This window comes from Thunnus thynnus, chromosome 20 (assembly GCF_963924715.1).
Source record: "Thunnus thynnus chromosome 20, fThuThy2.1, whole genome shotgun sequence".
NCBI lineage: Eukaryota > Metazoa > Chordata > Actinopteri > Scombriformes > Scombridae > Thunnus > Thunnus thynnus.
In genome coordinates, this window is record NC_089536.1 from 15,183,580 (window position 1) to 15,204,808 (window position 21,229).

General features: G+C 38.8%; 2 protein-coding genes across 2 annotated transcripts; one reads left to right on the top strand and one right to left on the bottom strand.

The window, feature by feature from the left end:
• Positions 1-1,947: 1,947 nt before the first annotated feature.
• pth3r (parathyroid hormone 3 receptor) lies at positions 1,948-16,095 on the bottom strand. Its single transcript, XM_067576868.1, has 14 exons — positions 15,781-16,095; positions 13,397-13,971; positions 8,453-8,558; positions 7,038-7,148; positions 6,679-6,803; positions 6,159-6,253; positions 5,827-5,980; positions 5,528-5,681; positions 5,379-5,439; positions 5,221-5,287; positions 5,040-5,134; positions 4,769-4,910; positions 4,378-4,419; positions 1,948-4,271 (listed from the first exon to the last, which is right to left on the bottom strand). Exons 2-14 carry the CDS (start codon positions 13,460-13,462, stop codon positions 3,786-3,788), a joined length of 1,704 nt encoding a protein of 567 aa, XP_067432969.1. The 5' UTR covers positions 13,463-13,971; positions 15,781-16,095; the 3' UTR covers positions 1,948-3,785.
• Positions 16,096-16,226: 131 nt separating this feature from the next.
• On the top strand, positions 16,227-20,809 carry taco1 (translational activator of mitochondrially encoded cytochrome c oxidase I). Its single transcript, XM_067576870.1, has 6 exons — positions 16,227-16,313; positions 16,479-16,743; positions 16,837-16,943; positions 17,470-17,603; positions 18,991-19,153; positions 19,838-20,809. The coding sequence occupies exons 2-6, from the start codon at positions 16,482-16,484 to the stop codon at positions 20,045-20,047; spliced, it is 876 nt and encodes a 291-aa protein (XP_067432971.1). The 5' UTR covers positions 16,227-16,313; positions 16,479-16,481; the 3' UTR covers positions 20,048-20,809.
• The last annotated feature ends 420 nt before the right edge of the window (positions 20,810-21,229 follow it).

Below are 21,229 nucleotides of genomic sequence, written 5' to 3' on the forward strand. Positions count from 1 at the left end.
ATCATCAGCAGCAGCAGCAGCAGCAACAGCATAGTCATCATGCTGGATCATTTCCTTCTATGATTTCCGATCAGCATCCTCTTCACTCTCCTCCCTCTCCTCTGTTTCCTCCCTCCTACCATTAGAAGAGACGCTCATGTTTCTGAAGCTTGAACCAACTGAGCCAAACCAACAAAAGTGTCACTAAAAAACCCTCATGGAGACACTTTGGCAACCACACAGTCCCTAACCTTCTCCTCTCTAATGAGCTGACAGCTGGTTGCCGCCATACGTTAGTGGGTGGGGGTTGCGGCTTTTTTTGTCCTGGTGGGGGAGCAATCACTCATGCATATCTGTGTCCGGTGCTCCATATGTTTGGACGCTTCATATTCTTGTCTTGACAGCATCAGAACAACTCACCTCCTTTAGTATTACACTATTGTGAATTATGTAAAAGAAATAAATGTCATATTATGTTCCAAAATCATTCCATTGTGCCTTAATTATTTTCATTTCTACTCTGACTACATGTCTGTTACAAATGTGTTATCCATCTCTCCCTAGGCTCTTGAAACTCAAAAACAATGCACATATACACACACACGCTCTTGCTTGTTAATTGGATCCATTTCATTTGACTTCACATGTGTAAACAACCAACATTTTTACTTGCTGTGTTCTGATTTTCGCAGCAGGAGAAAGAGCTGTATCTACTTTCCTTCTTTATTACTTGAGCAATAAACATGTTCATGTTGCTTTACAGAGCTCCATGTCGAGAGCCAGCAGTTTCTCATTTTCATTGGATGATGAAAAATATTTTCATCAAGGTGTTCCAGTGGTAAAAGTGCAGTGTATCGGCAGAAAAATACACAGGGAAATTCAGGTGGGAAAAGTCTTATAATCATGGTCACCATCACTAGACATCATCTATTTTCTAAATCTGCTGACATCTGATTGTAAAAATCTGGTCAGCTCATGGTAGTGGTGTGTTTTCCTACTAAAATGTCTTTTTGGACCTTGAAGGTAATATGAATATAAAAGTAAGTACTACCAGCTTAAAGGACCAGTGTGTAAGATTTAGGGGGATTTATTGGCAGAAATTGAATGTAATATTCATAAGTATGTTTTAATTAGTGTATAATAACCTGAAAATAAGAATTGTTGTGTTTTCATTACCTTAGAATGAGCCCTTTATATATACAGAGGGAGCAGAGCCCACAATGTTGCACCGCTATGTTTTTACAGTAGCCCAGACTTGGAAGGGGAGGAAGAGGGTGAGGGGTATTCAGTTGGTTGAAATCTGCAACCTCACCACTAGATACCACTAAATCCTACACACTGGTCCTTTAAAGGATAAGTCCAAGCAACAACTACCACGGCTTGAGGCTGAAGCCAATGAGGAAGTATCTTAAAGTGCAATGCCACAGATGGCCACTAGATGCTGGCTCCAACTGACTCCCATTCAAAAAGCACCCACCTCTCTAGAAATACTAAGTCAATCTTTTTTTCAATGACTCATGGTCTCAATGGCTAAATTCAGGCCGTCTAATAAGTGTGCTGGAGTTAATTTAGGAAATTATGGCTGTTAATAAGAATTGAAAACTTATGGAAGCTTTGATGTCGTGTGGGTGTTGATTGACAGCTGGTTCACTCTCCTGCTTCTTGCACTGAGTCGGACTATTGCAGAAATATTTCAGTAAGTTTAATGTTACTTCATTATGATACCTGCCCAGTTAGCACAATGTAGCTAAAGTAGCTAATGTTAGCCCAAGCGTGCAGTGCTCAGTGCTCCTAGTAAGCTAGTGTTCGCTTCACCCGAGGAAGTGGACGTTTTTCCAGAGCATGAAAGACAACACCCCCCATTCCTTATTTGGAGGGTCCTGGCTCCAAATGGAAAAGATGTCGTCGATCAAGCTGCAACTCTGAGCTTCAAACGGGCTCCAATGCAAACCAACAGGTGACGTCACACCTTGCTACATCCATCTTTAATTTTTCAAGTTCATCTTAAAACAACAGTCAGGTGTCCATATGAACACTGAGGACAGTACAAATGTAAACAGTAAAACAATTTGAGACTAATGCATGTAAGAAATAAAATGATGAAAAAGTGATAAAACCAATAAAATAGATTTAAAGTAAAATAAATAACAGATAAAAGACAATAGATAAGAGAGAATAAAACATTCTAAAACATGAATACAATAAAATAAATGATTAGATAAAATAGATAATGGCCATAAAACATTCTTAGGAAAATCCAGGCTAAACAGGTGGGCTTTAAGTTTACATTTAAAGATATCAACACTTTCTGCTGCTCTAAGAAGCTTCATATTAGATTCAGATGAACTTTTGAACACATTTTTGCACAAAACGGTTGCTGTCGATTTTGTCCCTAATCTTGTCAAACATGTTAGCAAGAGATCTTCAAATGGTCAGTGTGAACAGGAGGAATAAGTACATGAGCAAAACATGTTTTAATGTTCATATGGATATCAGACTGTTGTTTGAAGACAGACTTGACATATTGTGAGCCAATCCTTTAAAAGGCTAGGTTCCATTTAACTCACTTTATTCAAACTCTCAATGCATATTCCCAAAACATTTATTAAATTATCAGAGTAATCTTACACTGTACATATACATGCGTAAACACAGAAGAATAGTTTCTATTTCTGGACACTTAAATAGTCCTAAAATATTTACAGCTACAATTCACTTTCTGTTTATCTTGTGAATACTGGTGGTTTGTGCTGCAGGTTTGCCACTCATGCTTGAGGTCTGCAAACAGCTCAGGTGCCTCTTGCTCCGGGCTGAAGCCTGAGGGGAGTGTGTGAAATTCTGGACAGTGTTGTGAGGGCATTTAGGGCAGAGGTTGCACAGAGAAAGGAGTCAGGGTTTGACCTGCCGGGGGAAAAACGTTGGTGAATCAGCCCTCAGGTTCCTGTCTAACTGATAAATAGGGCTGAGAAGACAACAATGGACAACAACAAAGGTGTAGAGGGAGACCCTGCCTGTCTAGACATGCTGTCTGACTGTCTGACAGTTAAAAATAATAACATTTTGAAAGTTAGCTTGGTCACTGGAGTAGGTCTGGGTCAGAGGACTGGAAAATCCAACACAGGAAAGATGTGAAATAAAAATTTTTTTAAAACAACTCACAGTTTAAACATCCAGGACTGTCTTTTCTTAATTCTCTGCAGCATCGTGTCTTCACAGATTATTTAGCTTAATTTATTTGTTCACATTTCTTTCACATTGTTTGAAAATATGCACAGTTTATATACTGATATATTAAATAGAGCAGAAGTGTAACAAATCCACAAGAAATCCATCAGAAAATTGTCTCTATAACTTGAGAGATTTGAGAATGTATTGTACAACATAAAACCATTACAGTCCTTGTGTTATGCAGGACAAAGCATACATTCCTAGTTTGGTATATTATAATGAATAAAGGTCTTCTCTGTTATTTTTTGTGTTTGTATTCCCTCATAGTTTATGAAGCTGAAATTTGATCACATCCACTGAAATCAGATTTCCATTTTTCTGAGCACTGAAAGAACCTCTCCTCTACGTTGGCTTAAAAATTGAGATTGAAAGTTCATTCCTGACAAGTTGACAAGACAATTTCAACACAAGTAAATCCTTGAAATGTCTTCTTTAGTACATTGTCATGTCTGTATTTGCAAAAGCAAATCAACATTGAGGTTTTTACACTCTTAGACCACTCCAGTCAGCTGAAGACAGAATAATTCATCCCTGTCCTCTGTCTTGGTCTGCATGAGTCCAGTATTTATCAAAAATATTCACAAGATGGTCTCCAGCTCTTTCAGTGACAAAGAACTGTCTGGATCTTCTGTTCTTTGGATTTGGGTTGGAGATCCACGACTTTTAGAGTCATGACTTCCTTTGCTGGCTCTGGCATGCCTGGCAAAAACTCCAGACTCTGTCCCCCCTGGCCTCCGAACTGTCAGCTCCTGCTGGGGGCCGGAGGTCTCAGTATTACTAGGCACGTATCCAGGCAGACTGCTTTGTGGGTGGAGGGAGGTGTGGCGTGGTGGCCTGACACCTGACCCTCCACCAGCAGCACCACCTGAGCCCACTACTCCTCCAGCGAGGGAAAGAGCCCGGGGATTGGAAGCTGACAAGCTGACACTGTGGGTGGTGGTGTGTGACATCATGCCACCGTAGTAACAGCTGCCTCCACCGCCACTGCTGGTCATCCTGGCTTTCTGTTTGAGGTCCAGCGCTAGGCTCCGTCTTAACCACGCCTTCTTTACCTCCGCCTGCACCTGAACAAGAAGCACGAGAAAATTGAAAGCTATGTTTGTCTTTATTTTTTATCAGACGACAAAAATCTGGGTACATTTATTCTACAATGGATTAAAGCTTTATTACCTCTCCATTGTAGAAGCAGTAGATAAATGCCACAAAAAAGCCCTGGAAAGAGGAAATGGAGAATTTGAGAAGAAGCACACTCACATTAACATTCATCATCAGTGCAGAGGAGGATAGTAATGAAATTCTGTATTGCATCTTATTAATGAAAATGGTAACTAAATGTATTCTTTAACTCAGACATATTTGTTAACATATTATAATGTGATTAATTCAGGAAATATTGCACAGAAAATGTAGAAAAAAAGATGTATAGGCGTATTGAATCCTTAGTACAATTAATTATATTAATCTTTGTTCTTAAAATATGTCAAAATCATCTGAAAGTGAGCAATTTTTGAATCTATCTATCTAATCAGTGCATATAAATGTGTACATGTTTTTATCTGACCTGGGATGAGTTGAAGAACATCTCATAATGCATCTGCACCTGCCACAACAGCCCAGTAACCTCAGTGTAAGGAAGAGCCATGAACACCATGTAGTGAACTCCAAACAAGGGCATGAGGACTAACGTGGACTTGAGCAGCTTCCTGCAAATAAAAAGCAGATAGTTGAAAGATTGCTGGGATTTTTATACTACATGTATGAGGAAAAAAAATAAATCAAAGTTATAGTTATAGTCAGCTAATCATTCTTGAAGCTTTAAATGAAGCAGTTACCGGTACTGTTGCCGAGGGTCCAGTTTACCAGTGTTTGTTTCCCACAGTTTGGAGGCCAGTACTCGTATTATGTTGACAAAGAGGAGGAAATTCACCTGCAGGGGCAGAGACTTAATGTAAGGTTACACTCGACTCAAGCATCAATCATCCTTTTAATAGTATCTAAATGTCTTTTCCTTACAACAATGGCTGCCAGGATGGGAACTTGATAGATCCATTTCAAGTTTCCTGCACTGATGTCCCAACATCTGAAAACAGAGGGGTGTGGAACAACTTGAGTGAGGATTTGTACCACGTTTAAATACTGGACACATTACAATAACACATCACATGACTCACTGTGTGTCCGCCAGCGATGCTCGTGCACTGACCCAGATGGACACAAACACAGCTGGAACGCCTAAAACAAGCAGAAAGAGAAAAAAAATTGGAAAATTGGCGGTTTTTTAATCCCCTGTTAGTTCTCATGTGAGACAACAACTGCTTACCCCACCCGATGATGGTGAGGGCCCATAGGTAGTTCTTGTCAGAGAGGAAGGCCATGAAGATGAGGCTGTGCAGGTACAACCCTTCCACCAGGATCCAGTAATGATTGGTCGCCAGGAAGTACAGGAAGAGCGTGACAGCAACTTTACAGCCAGCCTGAAGACACAAAGCAGCAAGTAAAGGAAAAAAAACAATCATATATAATGTCAGTACAGCTGGAATTTATGTTTTTTTCTCTTAAAACACATCATATTGTGATTAATTAATAAATGGTAATGAATGTAAAAGAATTATACTTTACCATATGCTGCCTTGGTCCAGGGAGCTCAGGTTCAGCCTTACTGTCACCAGAAATGGAGTAAAGCACAGCGTCCTTCACAAAAATGCTGACTGCCCGACAGATGAAGGAGGTGAAGAGGTGAATGTGGATGTAATTGCGTGTGCAGTGGAGACGCCTGGAAGGTGTGTGTGAGAGAGAGAGAGAATAAAAAAATAATTTGTTCATGTCTCAGTGCAATTCAAATTATTATATACTTCTTTCTAGGCTTCTTTCAGGGTAATATGAATGAATAATTTCCTATTTTGAGGCTGAGTTAGGCTGTGTTTCACAGTTTCTAGTTTTCTGTTTCTTACTTGAAATAGCAGAGGATGGAGACTGCAACCAGCAGTGATGCCAGAGAAATGGAGTAGCCAACCGTGTACATGAGATGGAGTCTCTCAAACACCTTCTGAAACAAAACATACTTAGAGTGGGCATGCGTGCAGATAAAATGCAGATGCAAACACTTTCAGCTATCAGAAAAAAATGACAGATCAGCACGGGGAAATGTGCACATGCTGTAATAGCTTTTCTGCAATATCATTACCTGAACATACAGTACCAGTCAAAAGTTTAAACACACTTTCTCATGCAAGTGAATGGGAAGGTGTGTCCAAACTTTTGACTGGTACTGTTTTTCATTTGGCAAAATCAGCATATTTCACACACTGGAAGTTAAACACCTTTTCCAAACAAGTCTGAAGAATTTCCACCAGCCTTTGAGGAAACATAGATGTGGAAAAAAACACATCTACACACTACAGCTTTGAATTTTTTTCTAGTTTTTGAACACCACATTGCACACCAACCACCACATCACACAGATTTACGCACCTCCTCTTGGCTCCTGTGGTTGGAGGTCAAGTAGGTGGTGCACTCAGTATAGTTAGCCCAGGTGCGGTTGATAATGGGAACCTGCTCCCAGTTTCCTGACGCATCACATTGGCGGTAGGCTCGACCTGAGCCGCAAAAATGCAACACAGAGTCACAATATGAGCAGGAAAGTCTGATACAATAGAAATGTCAGAACTCTCTTGAGGGCAGATAGAGATTTTTGAAACTCACATACAGTTTTTTTTGTGTTGTTTGTACTCCAACAAAGCCCTCTATGTCAGAGACTATATTAGACCATGCGTCAGGGAAAAGTGTCTGTATTTTATTTCAGCGTGTCAGTTTCTCTTGAGCGCTCCTACCTCTGTGGTTGAAGTCATAGATGTATTCGGGACACAGAACTGGGACCAGTTGACCCGGCCTGCTCCGTGGCCAGCAGATGATCCCGTCCCACTCTGGGATACAATCACCATCTTCACACAGAATGGGGAAATAGATGTTAGTCAATTTACAGGAAGTGGTGGTTAAGTCTGATGCCCGGGGTCCCAATCTGTCAGGGAGGTTTTAAGCATCTGTTTTAGGTGACTGTTACTATAAAGGTATGGAACGTCAAACGTGGGAATGTCCCAAACAGATACTGAAATTGTGTATGTACTGATAAAAAGTCAGATCTGATATTTATTTGTATTATATTTTTGATCATTTTCCTCAAATTCAGCCTACCCAAGCTACCCTAAACCTACACTGAAATTAGTAAAGCAATAAAATATGTGAAACAGGTTCATCACCAGTTTCCTTTGATGGTTATCGATAATACTTTGTTAAGTACAAAGTGATTTTTGTAAGATATGGAGAGGAGTGTTATTGTGGATTTGCTGTGATAGGAAGATTTGGAGAGGAGGAGGTGTTGGGTCCATAATACTGTACTGTAGGATGCATGATTTATTATGATGATGGAGATTATAAAAGTCAAAATGTCAGAGTATAAGACTCTGTACAACTTGACTCTTGCCCTGTTCGTCCTTCTCTTCCGACCTCTCTGACTTGGGCTGACTTGAACTCTCTGACTTGGGCTCCATGTTAATACACAAATTGAAGCAACTTATCTGGAAAGGTTGTCATCAGCTTCTGCGTCATAGTCTGAATGATAGATGCTCGGCTATTGTCTGTAGCTACAGTGCATTCAACTCTGCAATCACAGAGATACTGGTCAGCAGGATATTGGATGGGTGTTCTATTGTATCTGATCCTTAATATATTATTGATGTAATAAATACTTTTTCTGGTTATACATCCAGACATGCACTTCTTGACCTCTCCGTGTGTTTTTATACTAGCACTGGGTAAGCTTAGCGAAAGACGTTACCTCCCCAATAGGTGAAGGTTTTGAATATTTTCAAAAAAGTAAAAAGCCCTTCAAACCAATCAGCATATTCAACACTTCCAATATTGACTTTTTACTTGGAGCAAAGGTTTAAATGAGATTTTACAGATTGTGTGTCGCATGTTATAAAAAACTCATTGAACTCGCATGAACAACCCATGATGAGACTTACAAAAATATCCGCTGTATACTGTTAACAAACAGTTAATTGTCACACTTTTAGAGGTCTAGCTAACATTATGATTTTAAAATATGACCAGCAGGTTCACATACAGCTGTTGTCTAACATATGATGGGATCAAACTTGTGGCCTTTTGATAACAGGATGCAACTAAGCAAGAGTTAGCACCGTCTCTGATGTATATGGTACATGATCATTAATAGCACACACACCTTTAACGAGGGCCATTTGTGCCTGGATGTTCCTTTCACACCTGGCATGAGCACCAATCAGAACGTAGATCTGCTCATCTCGTGTGATGACATCATCAGAGTCTATCTGTAAACAGATTGATATCACGTTGTTTAGGTAAACATGCAGTAGATGTGACATAGAGTTACACAGAATGCAAATGAGTAATAATATGGCACAAAACAGTAGAAAATGTGATTATTTTGCTAAATATGATGTGGAATAGAAATGCAGTCTGTTTTTGCAGCCTGCAGCATCATGTTAGATGTATTTACAGTCAGCTGTTTTAATGATATGGTAAATTACCTCATTTAAAGCGATGGAAATCTACAGGAGTCCAAATTCCCCAGATCAAAGGATTTACTCAAGAAGATTCACTCTTATTATTTATTGATATAACTCTTTTGTTGCATTTTTTGTAATTGTATGTCCTTACATGTTGTTTAAGTGCAATCTTAACACTTCCAAGATTATAATGCTGGTTGAAAAGTGTAAATTATAGATTGTTTTCTGCTCTAAAATTGTTGAATTTAAAGTCCCCCTTCATTCAAAAATGTTTTTGGCTTCTTGTTACTTCAGTCAGATGTTTGAGCTTCACTGTGCTGAATGATGTAGGTGCAGAGTTTGACATTAGAAGGCTGCTTTCACATTTATCTGCTGAAAGTGGAAAGTTTCTCTCTGTGCTCAGTTTAAAGGGTGTACCTGCGAGCATGATTTCTGACATCACAACTAGTTGGGAGCCGTTCCCGGCCCAGTATGAAACTTAAACAGTGATGTGTGTGATGTGGAAACTTGGATCCTCCAGCGCACACTTTTCAGAGAAGTAGGAGACATCTTGTGTCCAGTCGCTCAACTTATATTTGCATTTTCATTCATTCTGGATAGTTTTTAATGAGGGAGAAGACATTTTAACCATGTAAGTTTTGTGGAAAAACCATACCAGACACATATCATCATTCAAAGCAGAGTATTTTATACATGTTCAAACACGTCAGGAAGGAATCTTTAAATAAAGTGACTCTCAAAATCACAATTGGCTTTTTAAAAAACGCCATGCGCAATTGCAGAATGTAAACTTCTCCTCAAGACATTCTCAGAAACATTGACAAAGATATGACTGGTTACTATCCTTCAATATTCATGTCCCTCTTATATATTTTAAATTAGCTTCAAACATCTGCAGATGTCAGAATAGACTGTTTGGTATTTTGTCCAAGCCACAAGAAAAACTAGCAGCTACTATCATTGGATTTGTTGATCTTTAACTGAAATTATACAAAATGTTTCCTAATAAAATCCTCTCTGAAGTGTCTTTCCACTTAGGGTGATGTATCTGCTACAAAACACTCCCAGGGATTTGATGTGCTGTCTCCAGGTGTTGTGAAATAGTTGTGTGAGTGTGCGGTATGTGATGATCCCCCGCCAAACCCCCTTTTTTTTCCCCGCTGGCCACATGGGGGCCCTTGTCCTCAGGACCTCGGCCATGCGGGTGAGAGCTAGCCTACACAAGCAGCTTTGTGTTCGCTGGTACATTTCACAACAGAGCTGCAAAACTAGGAGCGAGTCAACTGGAGCCCTCGCAGGAGAATAGTTTGCCAGAGATAGAGGAGAACACTGGGATTAAGCAGAAAGGTACAAAGAAAGGGAAACAAACAACAGAGCAAAAGTTCAGCCCAGGATAGAAAAGAAACACCCAGAGGAACAAGTTGCTGCTGTGACTTCAGCTTTGTCCAACGGCTTGTGTATTTCCATTTTATGTTACTTTATACCTCTATTTATTTGCTAGCTGTAGTTAGTTACGTTTCAGATTAACATTTTACATATAAAAACACATGAGATTATAAAGAACAATGTACTGTTAAAGATTCAACCAGCAGTTCCAAACATTTTTGGCCTGAAATCACTTGAAACCCCTTGTCAATTTTCAGATGTCTGAGCTGTTTGCAGGTCCGCTAAAGAGAGATTTCACCACTAAACTTCTCAGACGGTTTCATTTAACCCTTACAAACTGTTCAAGTCAAATTTGACCCATTTTCACAATTGATAGCGGTAAAAACAAAGTAAACACAGATTTTATAGCTTGACATTTTCTCAAAGTGACTGAGAATAAACGAAAATGGAAATATTTCCACTTTTGTGCAGCTGATACTAATTTCTGTACATACTATAGAGGGTGTTCTGGGTTCAATTTGTATTTATTGAAAAAAATCACCATTCAAAAATATTTGCATTAACTAAAACTCATTGAAATCACTGTAGCTGTTATGTTCTCCCGTTTTAGGTAACATAGGATCGTGATATTGTGTGATTGTGAATGTTTTTCCCTCATGAAGAAATAGTGCAAAGCCTTAAAAGAAGACACTCTCTCTGCTCCCTGAAAGCTTCATTAATCACCCTTTTATGAATGACTGATGAAGTATTTATGAATGAAATATAGATTTGCGGCACAGAGACTAATTATGAGGGGATATTGTAAAGGATCAGAATGTAAACAGTATGTAAGGTCAGAAGAGGTAAAACTCTCGAATATTTCACAAAAAAACAGATTACTTTTACTTTTGATACTTTAAGTACATGTTGCTAATAACACATCTGTACTTTTTCTTAAGTAGGATTTTTTTATATAGGACTTTTTGTGGAATTAGTACTTTTACTACACTTAAGTAAAGGACCCGAGTACTTCTTCCACAGCCGCCTTCCCCGCGAGCAAAAAGAAGGCTCCCTCTTGTTCAACAGACCGAGGCCCAACTGGAACAATTCACGTCGATGGATGTGTGATAACTAACATTCTTGGCATAGGCCATTAAAATAAACTGCCAATGGGGTGAACAGTGTTTCCAATATTGTAGCACTCAGAATGCTGAACAGCTATCATTTCCTACAGTGATTTATTTTGGGAGGGGACTCTCAGCCAAAGTCAATACAGACATATTGAGTAGCTCAAACCACTTGTTGTTGTTGTATATTGGACTGTGGACACACTCTGGCAGTGCTGACAATGTTTACAGTGGGTATATGTGTGTGTGTTGCTGGGGCTTTGTCCACAATCCGGTTTAAACACACACTGATTATTGACGACCACGATTAGATTAGTCAAATGTTAAACAAACACCACAGTCCTCAAAATTTAATACAGTTATCAACATGCAGCATAATTTAATACACGCAGGTCACTATGGAGAAGTCATTCATTTTTCTTTGTACAGGAAGGTTTTCTGCTGACAGACAGGGAGTGGTAGCAAAACAATTAGTCTTAGACATCTCCTCGCCTTTGTGTCATAATTGAATTTGCTCCGTGAGGCCTCTGCTTCATGCGGAGCTATTTTCAGGCTGACTGAGCAGCAGGTTGTAAGTCTGCCCTGGGTGGACACTCGGGATTGATCCGCAAAGATGAAGAGATGGAGCTCAGAGGAGAAACGCTGGTCAGTGTTAACTGCAGGAGGGTCATGCCTCAGTGGGTGAAGGGTTACAGAGGTCAGCGCTGAGGGAGGTTTGCGAAGTAAAGCAGACCTCAGGTGATTTCTGATGGTGGAGATTGTTTTGGTTTGACTGCAGCTTTTTGTGTTGGTGTGCTTCAGAATCACCCACGTGCAAGAAATATATGAAAAGCCTGTAAGATTTTTCTTACTTACTCTTTAACTTAAATTTTCTGTTATATATCTTTTGTAAATTTTATCTCTTTACATGTTGTTTGAATGTCATCTTCACATTTCCAAGATTATAATTCTAGTTGAAATTCATTTACAGTATTTCATCTTAGTTATTGATTATTTTCTGGTCTAAAATGATCAAATTTAAAGCCTCCCTCCACTCACAAATGTTGTTGGCTTGTCTGAAATTTTGTCTCAATCAGATATGCCTGATGTCTATCTGAACATCGTAAACCCCCCAAAGGTCATTCTTTTTGTGTATTTGTTGCCTTTGTACAAAGTCACCTATGTTGACATGAGGTTTTGCAGTCAAATTTGCTAAATATCCTGTCATTTATGAGGCTTTTTTGTTAATTAGTAATTATCAGTTAGTTATTTAGTTGCTGTTCTGTTAACAAGAGGTTTTGCTGCAAATATCAGATCGCACAGCTGTGACAACTTAATGTATTCACTGGGATTTTTATAATATCCAGACAAGTCCTCACATAGTTCTGACATGTTTTTGTTTTACATTTGAAAGTGAACTATAAAATAGATATTTATACTCAAAAATGGAAATTTTATATAGCAGCACTGGTAAAAAAAAAAAAATAAATAAAAAAAAGGTTATTCAACATCATCTCCTTTGTTAAGCACAGTGGAAGATTACAAAACCCATGAATGGTTCTTATCACTCGTGAATGGCTGGCGTGTTTCCTGAAGCACAAGATAAATCTATGTCCAAAATTCAATGAAGATCAAAGAAAGTCACAGATGAATGAAACTTTCTATATTTGGCCCAAATGCAGTAGTATGGGAGTGTTATTTCTGAGTCAGTGTCATGGCAAAGTGTAAGATTTTCTGTTACTGTGTGAAAAGATCAATTTTAGAAAATTCATCAGTTCTCACAGAGCTTAGAGTAGAAATCTCAACAATGCTGAGAAATGTATTTACGACTGTGTTCATTTTATTTTTCCATTAGCAGATTACATGTTCACCAATCAGTCAGAACAAATACAAGCACATTATTTTTATCCCTATCAAATATGATAAATATGAGCTGAAAAGACCCAATAGAACCTAAATTAACACAAATTATAAAAAGTAGAAATAAAAATCTATTATTTTTTCAAAATTTGCTTAAATTCCATTTAATTTGAGATAATAGAGTCTGCTGACAAAATGTAGTTAATGATGTACTATTATTGAAAAATAATAGTTACTTTACCCATCCAATCAGTGAAGTAATCAATAACTCAATCACACAAATACTTAGGATAAGTAGAGTACACTTACCAGTGCAATCACTGTTACTACACTATGAAAAAGAGTCAAGGCACCAATTCCCTGAGCAGACAACATGACGTCTTTTTGCGAGTCAACTTTAACTGGATGTTTCGTCGACAAACAACTTTCCACTCAGACCCTCAGATCATCTCATTCTCCTCAGGTTGTGTTGAAGGAACTCGTATCCCAAAGTTAGAGACTATCCCTCTCTTGTGTCCCATTAGTGCTCCTCTTGTGTTGTTTCCTCCTGATTGTTTTTTTGTCTTTAAGGGTCTCTTAACATCCAGAAGTGATCTTTCAAAAATGTCTCCTCTTTCCAGTCTTCTCTGGACATTACTGATCAGGTGTGAATGGGCATGTGAGAGAACCTGCTGGTTCCTGTTGGGAAGAGAGAGAAGGATCACCGTGGAAGAAACCTCCTCCTTTCTTTGGAGTGTTGTCTATCAGAGATGGGTTGGCCTTGATTGGCTGTGGCTTCCAACTCACTTAACTCTTTGTGCTCCTCTGGTGGGTCATCTGTCTTTGTTTGCCTTTCTGTCTGTCCGTCTTTGTTTGTCTCTTACAAGGCTTTTCCTAATCCCTCACTGCCTGCTGAAAAAGAAGTTTTAGCTTTTGCCATCCTTTTGATAATCCTCACTATTTAACAGTACATGATAAAACAGAGTGTTTGCTAACATTTTAATTAATAACACACGCAAACAGCATATTGTCCGGGACTTGAGTCCATACAGTATGTTCCTCATTTGTGAATCCATGTGCCAGGAGACTGGATCATAGGCCTATTAATGTACCCATCATCATAAATAGAAGCAGTGTGATTTAATAAACTTTGGTCCCATGGCAAGAGACCAACATTTCTCCTCCAGTTCCCACGCTGGGACGTTTTAGAGGACACTGATACAGAACAGACTCACACTGACTCACACTGTTTGTGCCGATCAAACTGAAGTGATAATCTGTGCTTGAGCAATACAGCAACACAAAAACTAATAGACAGAAACAAAAGGACAAATTAGGGGAAAGATATAGGCAATATTTTGGCTGATGTCTCTGTTATTTTTGAGACTAGTTGTTAAATCAGCTTTGTGTGCTGATACAGTGGTTCCCAAACTCAACCACAAACACTCAGGGGTCCTCAAGGAGCGTTCAGGTTCACATGGTTCAGGATGATTTACACATGTTCCTCAGAACTGAGCTGTTAAAGTATGAGAGGGGACTTGGGATTAATTTAAGACTAGATAATCAACAGAAAACAAATATATGTACCTGCATGGGAGGATCTTTTAATGAATAAAGGAACAACTTATCACTTTGTGAGTCCCTGACATAAAACATTTAGAAAGGATTGCTAAAATATATCTGTCACCACAATGCACTATTTCAGTTCTTGCTTAAGTTCTTTTCCCCCTTTTGTTTGTTGTTGTTGTTGTTGTTGTTGTTGTTGTTGTATTTATTATTTTTGATTGACTTTCTATGCGCAATTAGATACTACTGTAATGGCATGTAGACTGAGGAAAATAATAAGGCTGTAATTAGCTTTTGTATTACCCTTATCCTTATAGTCTTATTACAATGAAAGGGCTATAATTACTTAGAATATATAATGTTTATGGGTTTTTTTATGTTTGTTTGTTTGGGGGTTTTTTTTGTCTCATTTTTATTCTAATTGGGTTTGATTTTGTGGGGGGGAAAAAACATAATAAATATAGCTGCAAGCAGCAATTTGCAGAAGGAAGCAGCTCAATCTGCAAAAATTAAAGTCGTGAGCAGCAACAAGCGGGTTTCGGGCTTCACAAAGGTGAGCAAAGTTACTTCAGCTAGCATTTCAATAATTGTGTGTTCAAAGTTCCTCCGTTCATCCCTCCTTCATTGAATGTGAACGAAACTCTATGTATATGTTCAGGAGATAGTGCAAGATGTCTCCAGTGAGTTTAATCAGGATTGCTCAAAAGCATCTTGAGTTATGAGCAAATATGTTATAGGACACGCCCACTTGCCCCAATTAATATGGCACTTCAGATCATGGTTAATACTCACCCCCAAAGCATGCACACAGAAATCGGTGGAATTCTGTTTACTGGGTTTTGAGATACATGTTTTTGGCATTTGCGACGCCCACTATGGGTCGGGCTCAAAATTCTTTGGTAGACCCACTACCACACACAGTATGAAGACATCCAACCAAGATTTATGATGGTTTGACCAATGGTTAATGAGTTATGGCCAAGTTCCTGCTAAGCCTCGCCCTTTGCGAAGTTTTTTGATTGATAGCAGCCATGTTTTTGGGCCAGTCTTGCTCATTCGTAATAGAATCGTGTATCTCAGTCCCACAAGCTTGTATGCTAAAATTGGTGTTGATAAAGTCAAAATCCAAAAAGTAGATGTCATATTACCGTTTTTCACATTATGCAGATTAGCAAAAAATCCATCATGGCGGACTTATATGGTCCAAGAGGCTTTTCTGTAGAGCACATTGAGCTGGACTTGTGTGTTAAATTTCAAGTCAATTGGACTTGCGGTGTGAGAGGCGTGGCCTTTCGAAATGTAACTTTTGGGCCTTAATTACAGCGCCATCATCTGGCCGACTTGACTCATATTTCTTGTGAAACACGTGCACATCATTTCCAGCTATTGGGCCAAGTTTCATGGTTTCAGTTCATTCCAGCTCACAGAAATTTGAGCCGTTGCAGCAGAAGACAAATAATGATTGAACCCTTATTAGGAAAAAATAACATCCAAAATGTATATATTGATTTATTATTGATAAGTAAAACATTACAGTCTGTTTTTAATGGGGGGCGGAAAGAATGGCGTGTTGTTAAGCTTTTATTTTGAAATGCCTTTTTCTGACGTCATCACAATCCGGAAGAGTTGGGTTCACAACAAGGACAGCAGCAGCTGCGTGGTCTCCTGACTTGTAAAACCCGTAAGTTAGAAAACTCCAGGCGTTGTTAAATCGATATTAATGAATATATGTATAAAAGTTAAAAGCTTCACGTGCAGTCCGGCGCGTGCTGAACTCGGTCTGAGCTCCACGTGAACACACAGCAGGTTCATTGTAACAATGCATTCATTAACACTTTGCTTGAAGGGCATGACGGGGGCAGCGGTGCTGAGGGCTCTCCGGACCCTCTCCGGCAGGTTCCCGGCCCCGGTGGAGTCCGTTATGCCGCCGGCCTCCTGCGTGCTGTTCCCGGCGTGGAGGACCTCTGCCGTCCGGACGCTGCAGCTGAGCCCCGCCTTGTGTGCGGGACACAACAAGTGGTCAAAGGTGAAACACATAAAAGGACCCAAAGATGAGGCACGAGGAAAAATGTTTATGAAATTTGGCATGATGATAAAGATAGCCGTGAAAGGTGAGATAAAACAACTGCATGGATTTTTAATAAGTCATACATTTTAATCACAATTGGACTGTAGCTTAATTTCAATTTTGTTGTCAATTGCAGAAGGTGGACCCAACCCAGACCATAATATAAACTTAGCCCACATCCTGGAGCAGTGCAGGAGCAAGAATATGCCTAAAGCATCCATCGAGACTGCGATCAAGAGTGCGGTGGGTTGACAACATGCTGACACAAGCCCTCTGAACAGCTTCAACACTCCTTAACAAGTTGTGAATCAATCAGTTGGGTTGAGATAATTGTAATTCACATTATTTTCATCCTTGCCTATTTGTTATGTTCCTCTACTCATTCAGTTTTTCCATAATTTGTCATCCATCTGTACATGAAGTAGGTCTAGGTAACTTAATCATATGACAATACTTACATTCACTGAGCAAAAACGCTCCTTACATTTTGTCCACTCCATTAACATACACGAGGAATATTAGGAACACTTTTCAATATAATGCACCCCAGTACACCACCAACACCCACAACGACCTCAATAATAAACATAAAGTAGAACTATCTCCTTTCTGACAATGTCAGCAAAAACTGAAAATGTATAAGCTTTGTAAAAGTAGAGTTTACGGCCGAGCTGTTGTATTGGATTGCATTAGATTACACACGTGTTCCTAATAAAGTGCTTGGTGACGGTATTGTGACGCTGTTAGAAATGTACTCTTCTCTCCACAGGAAAAGGCTAAACCAGCATCCCAGCACATGTTTGAAGCTCGGGGGCCCGGTGGATGCCTGATGCTCATCGAGGTCCTGACTGACAACAACTCCCGCTGCCATCAGGAAATCAAACGCCTGCTCACCAAAAATGGGTCAGTACTGGTTTACTGTAATCTTACTCTGCTGTGATTGTGCAGCTGGAATAATTCCACAGATATTTCATGTGCGTTCACCACATCGCTGTGTTAACCTGCTGGACATTCAAGATTAACCAAGCTCCATAATAGGTGCATAAAAAGAACAGTAATTGGGGTTTTAAATATCTTCATGTAATTTGTTTTTAAAACTTCTCTGAAGTACATTACCTCTTATGGCAAGCCCCAAACATCTGGTACTCAAATCATGGGGAAAAAAAAAAAACATGACTAGTAAAACATTTAACTGGAACAGCTAAAATGTCTGTATATCAATAATTCATCAAAAACATGATGAGGTAACTAATCCTAACGTGTGCACTAAAACAATAGTATTATGGTACAAATGTCAGATATTTAGGATGATTTTGATGAAGAATACACTATATATGTACAACATTGCATAGATGGTGTATCCAGGAAACAGTATATGATAGTAACCACTAGATGTCCCTACACATACAATGGATAGAGAGAGTAGATAACCTGTACACCATATTGTCCTAAGAAAAATGTATCTTGGACAGGATCAGTCTTTTTTTAATGTATTTGCTATAGTGATGAAGAAATGTTTGAACTTCACTATTTAAGCCTCTATCTCCCACACATATCCACATCCAATAACTGAAATTCTGGGTAAAGTATGTGAAGCAAGTCATCTGTGGTTATAAAGTAAAGGCTACTTTCCATACTGCTTGTTTGTGCCGTTTATTTGCCAAAACAGAACCCACAGTCCAACAGATCTGGTCCAGCAGCATCTGCAGGGTCTTTGAGCTCAGCTGAAGAGGCAGGTTGTCCTACTGAGCAGTTGTTCTGTACTTTACTGAAATATAGCAAACATTTTATGTCTGAGAATTTATTTATGGCAGTCGGCTCCATAAGGGAGGGTTGTCTTCCAAAAAAATTAGGATTGTTTGTCTCATTAAAAATAAATCACCAGACCTTACAAACCAAATACACAATTAATAAAACAAAACACATTATCAAAGTACAGTATACAACAGTACTTAATTTTGAATGTTTACTTTAAACAAAAAATGTTAGTAGTAGGTAAAATCTACTGTTTCCAGTCAATGTTATGAAAAGAAATAATAATAATAATCAAATCAATTGGCTAATTTTATCATAACACACAGTTATTTATTGCATTAGCTTTTGCAGGTAAAAAAAAACAACACAGCTGTTGATCTGATCATTTTTACAGCCAGCTGCATGTCACTTAGGCTTTTTTTAAAAAAAAAAAGAGAGAAGCAACTCTATTTAGTTTGGCTTCCCAGTTAAATTCCACGTATGATTTATGCCTAAAAAAAGTCCCACAGAGATGCACATCTGTACTCGTCCACAGAGGGATGCTGTCAGATGGAGCCCGTCATAACTTCAGCAGGAGGGGGGTGGTGGTGGTGCCGGGACGAAACGTGACGACGGAGCGAGCTCTGGAACTGGCCATTGAGGCAGGAGCCGAGGATGTCCAGGAGACCGAAGATGAGGAGGAGCAGCCCCTCCTGCAGGTCAGTCAGCGGCACTGAGGCACGTGTGAAGCCACATTTTGATAGAAATCTGGCTCGTGACTCAACTGTCCTCAGATAAAGAGAGAGAGTTTGTTGTTGTTTATGCATTTTTAAACATATCTGTTCACCACAGTTTTCCTGCTGCAGGTTTATCTTTCAAAGTGTCACATTATTATTATCAGCATATTGCAAAATATTTACCATACCCATAACCATTTTGTTATTGGTCCTCATATCATTTGCATATATAAGTAATATGTCTAATACAGACCATTAAAGAGACCTGATCATCTCCTAGTAGAATTAATCATTGTATTAGAACCTTCCCATAACTTTGTACAAAAATGTTTAGTCAATTTATTGATTTGTTGATCGATAAAAAGTTTATCTTCAACAAATTAAATAATTGTTTAATTGTTGAAGTAAATTATCAAGTAATAATGCCAAAAATTGTTGCTTTTTTTCTTTTTTAACATCATTTTATATTGAATATCTTTTGGATAGTCTGTCGTACAAAACAAGTAATGCAAGGACGTCACTCTGGGCTCTGGGAAATTGTGTTATGCATTTTTCACTATTTTCTGATATTTTCTAGATTAAACAATTACTCGATAAAACAATACACAATTTCAGAAATAATGAAAATGAATTCCCACCACATTTTAATCATTTCTCTCCTTTCAGTTTATTTGTGATATGTCGGACCTGAAGAAGGTGCGGGGCTCGCTAGAGGAGCTGGGAATGCAGATCACGTCCGCTGGGTTGGAGTTTATCCCCCGCACCTTCTCCTCTCTGGACCAGGACCAGCTGGACGCTACTTCAACGCTAATAGAAGCCCTCAATGACTATCCAGACGTAGTGCGAGTCTGGGACAACATCCAGGCCCACAGCTGAGAATGTCTCTGGACACTTGGTGGACACTGAAGATCTTACATGTGGAATATTTCATTTCAGAAAGGAGAAAGGATCTGCCAACAAATACCTTGTACATCAGTGGGTGATACAGCTGCCTGTCAGTGCTTGTTATGTCAACATGAAGAATAGACATTAACAGTGTGAAAATATGAGTGTATCAGCCATTTTAATGCTGTTTGAAAGGGGAAAGAACTGAAATTATGGTCCTTGTTGAGATATAAAGTTATATTTTAACTCAAATATCTTCAGACTGCATCAATCTACAGAAGTTCTTAAGCAGTCGACCTTGAGCATACATACAGAAGCCATCCCTGAGATACACTGCCATCAGTGCTCTTCAGAATATTCCTTTAAGTTATGATTTCAAGATGTTTTGTAAAAATGTCTTCTTTGGTGAAGCACATGAAATAACATCTGTATCTGCTCATTTGTTGGTAGAGACCCAAATCGTCCAGTAGGTCTTTAAAGGTTACAAGTAAGAGTAAATCTGGTCAATATGATTGAAATCTTTCTCGCAATATTAATGAGGATATTTTCTGATATAGATAAATATCAACCAAATGTATGTAACATCACGTAAAGGATAATCAAACTGATGTTCTTTGGAATTAACTGTGTTTCATTGTTGCGTGTGGAAAACAAAAACTTCTGTGACTAGTTTTGTTCATATTTAACTACAGCTTGCCTGGAATCATTCATTTGGACACCACAAATAATAAAATCAACAAGATTGTGCTGAAATTCTGCAAATGATGATATTGAATTATTCCCCAGCTTTAAACCTGCCATGCAGAATTTTTACATATAAGTGGCCGTCTTTTTCATTCAAGCCCTTGCTAAATGAGTTCATACAATGCTGATTAAACTGATCACCACCAGGTAAATCTCTCTGTATAAGAGCTGTTGGTACTTTAGAGGGTTCATTGGCTAATCATTTATGATATCCTAGATGTAAGTATCAAGCATCAAAGTGAAATTTAACTTCTACTCTTAGAGGAAGGAAATAATATTCATGTATTAAAGAGGTACTCCAGCAATTTAGTATAGCACTTCAATAAAGTTTTGGGACTCACAAAAAAATAGAATGATAAAAATTGAAGCAGCAGAGATCGATATAAACTGACTATTAGCCTCTAGTATGGGTCAAACTCCAAAAATGCT

Bases quoted from the DNA above. Each gene is read 5' to 3' on its own strand.
- pth3r (XM_067576868.1), bottom strand. From the start codon at position 13,462: ATGTTGTCTGCTCAGGGAATTGGTGCCTTGACTCTTTTTCATAGTGTA. The intron at 6,804-7,037 runs GTAGGAGCGCTC...TTTGCGGCTCAG, and splicing joins CTATGACTTCAACCACAGAG to GTCGAGCCTACCGCCAATGT. The intron at 5,981-6,158 runs GTAAGAAACAGA...CACACCTTCCAG, and splicing joins TCCATCCTCTGCTATTTCAA to GCGTCTCCACTGCACACGCA.
- taco1 (XM_067576870.1), top strand. From the start codon at position 16,482: ATGACGGGGGCAGCGGTGCTGAGGGCTCTCCGGACCCTCTCCGGCAGG. The intron at 17,604-18,990 runs GTCAGTACTGGT...ACTCGTCCACAG, and splicing joins CGCCTGCTCACCAAAAATGG to AGGGATGCTGTCAGATGGAG. The intron at 19,154-19,837 runs GTCAGTCAGCGG...CTCTCCTTTCAG, and splicing joins AGGAGCAGCCCCTCCTGCAG to TTTATTTGTGATATGTCGGA.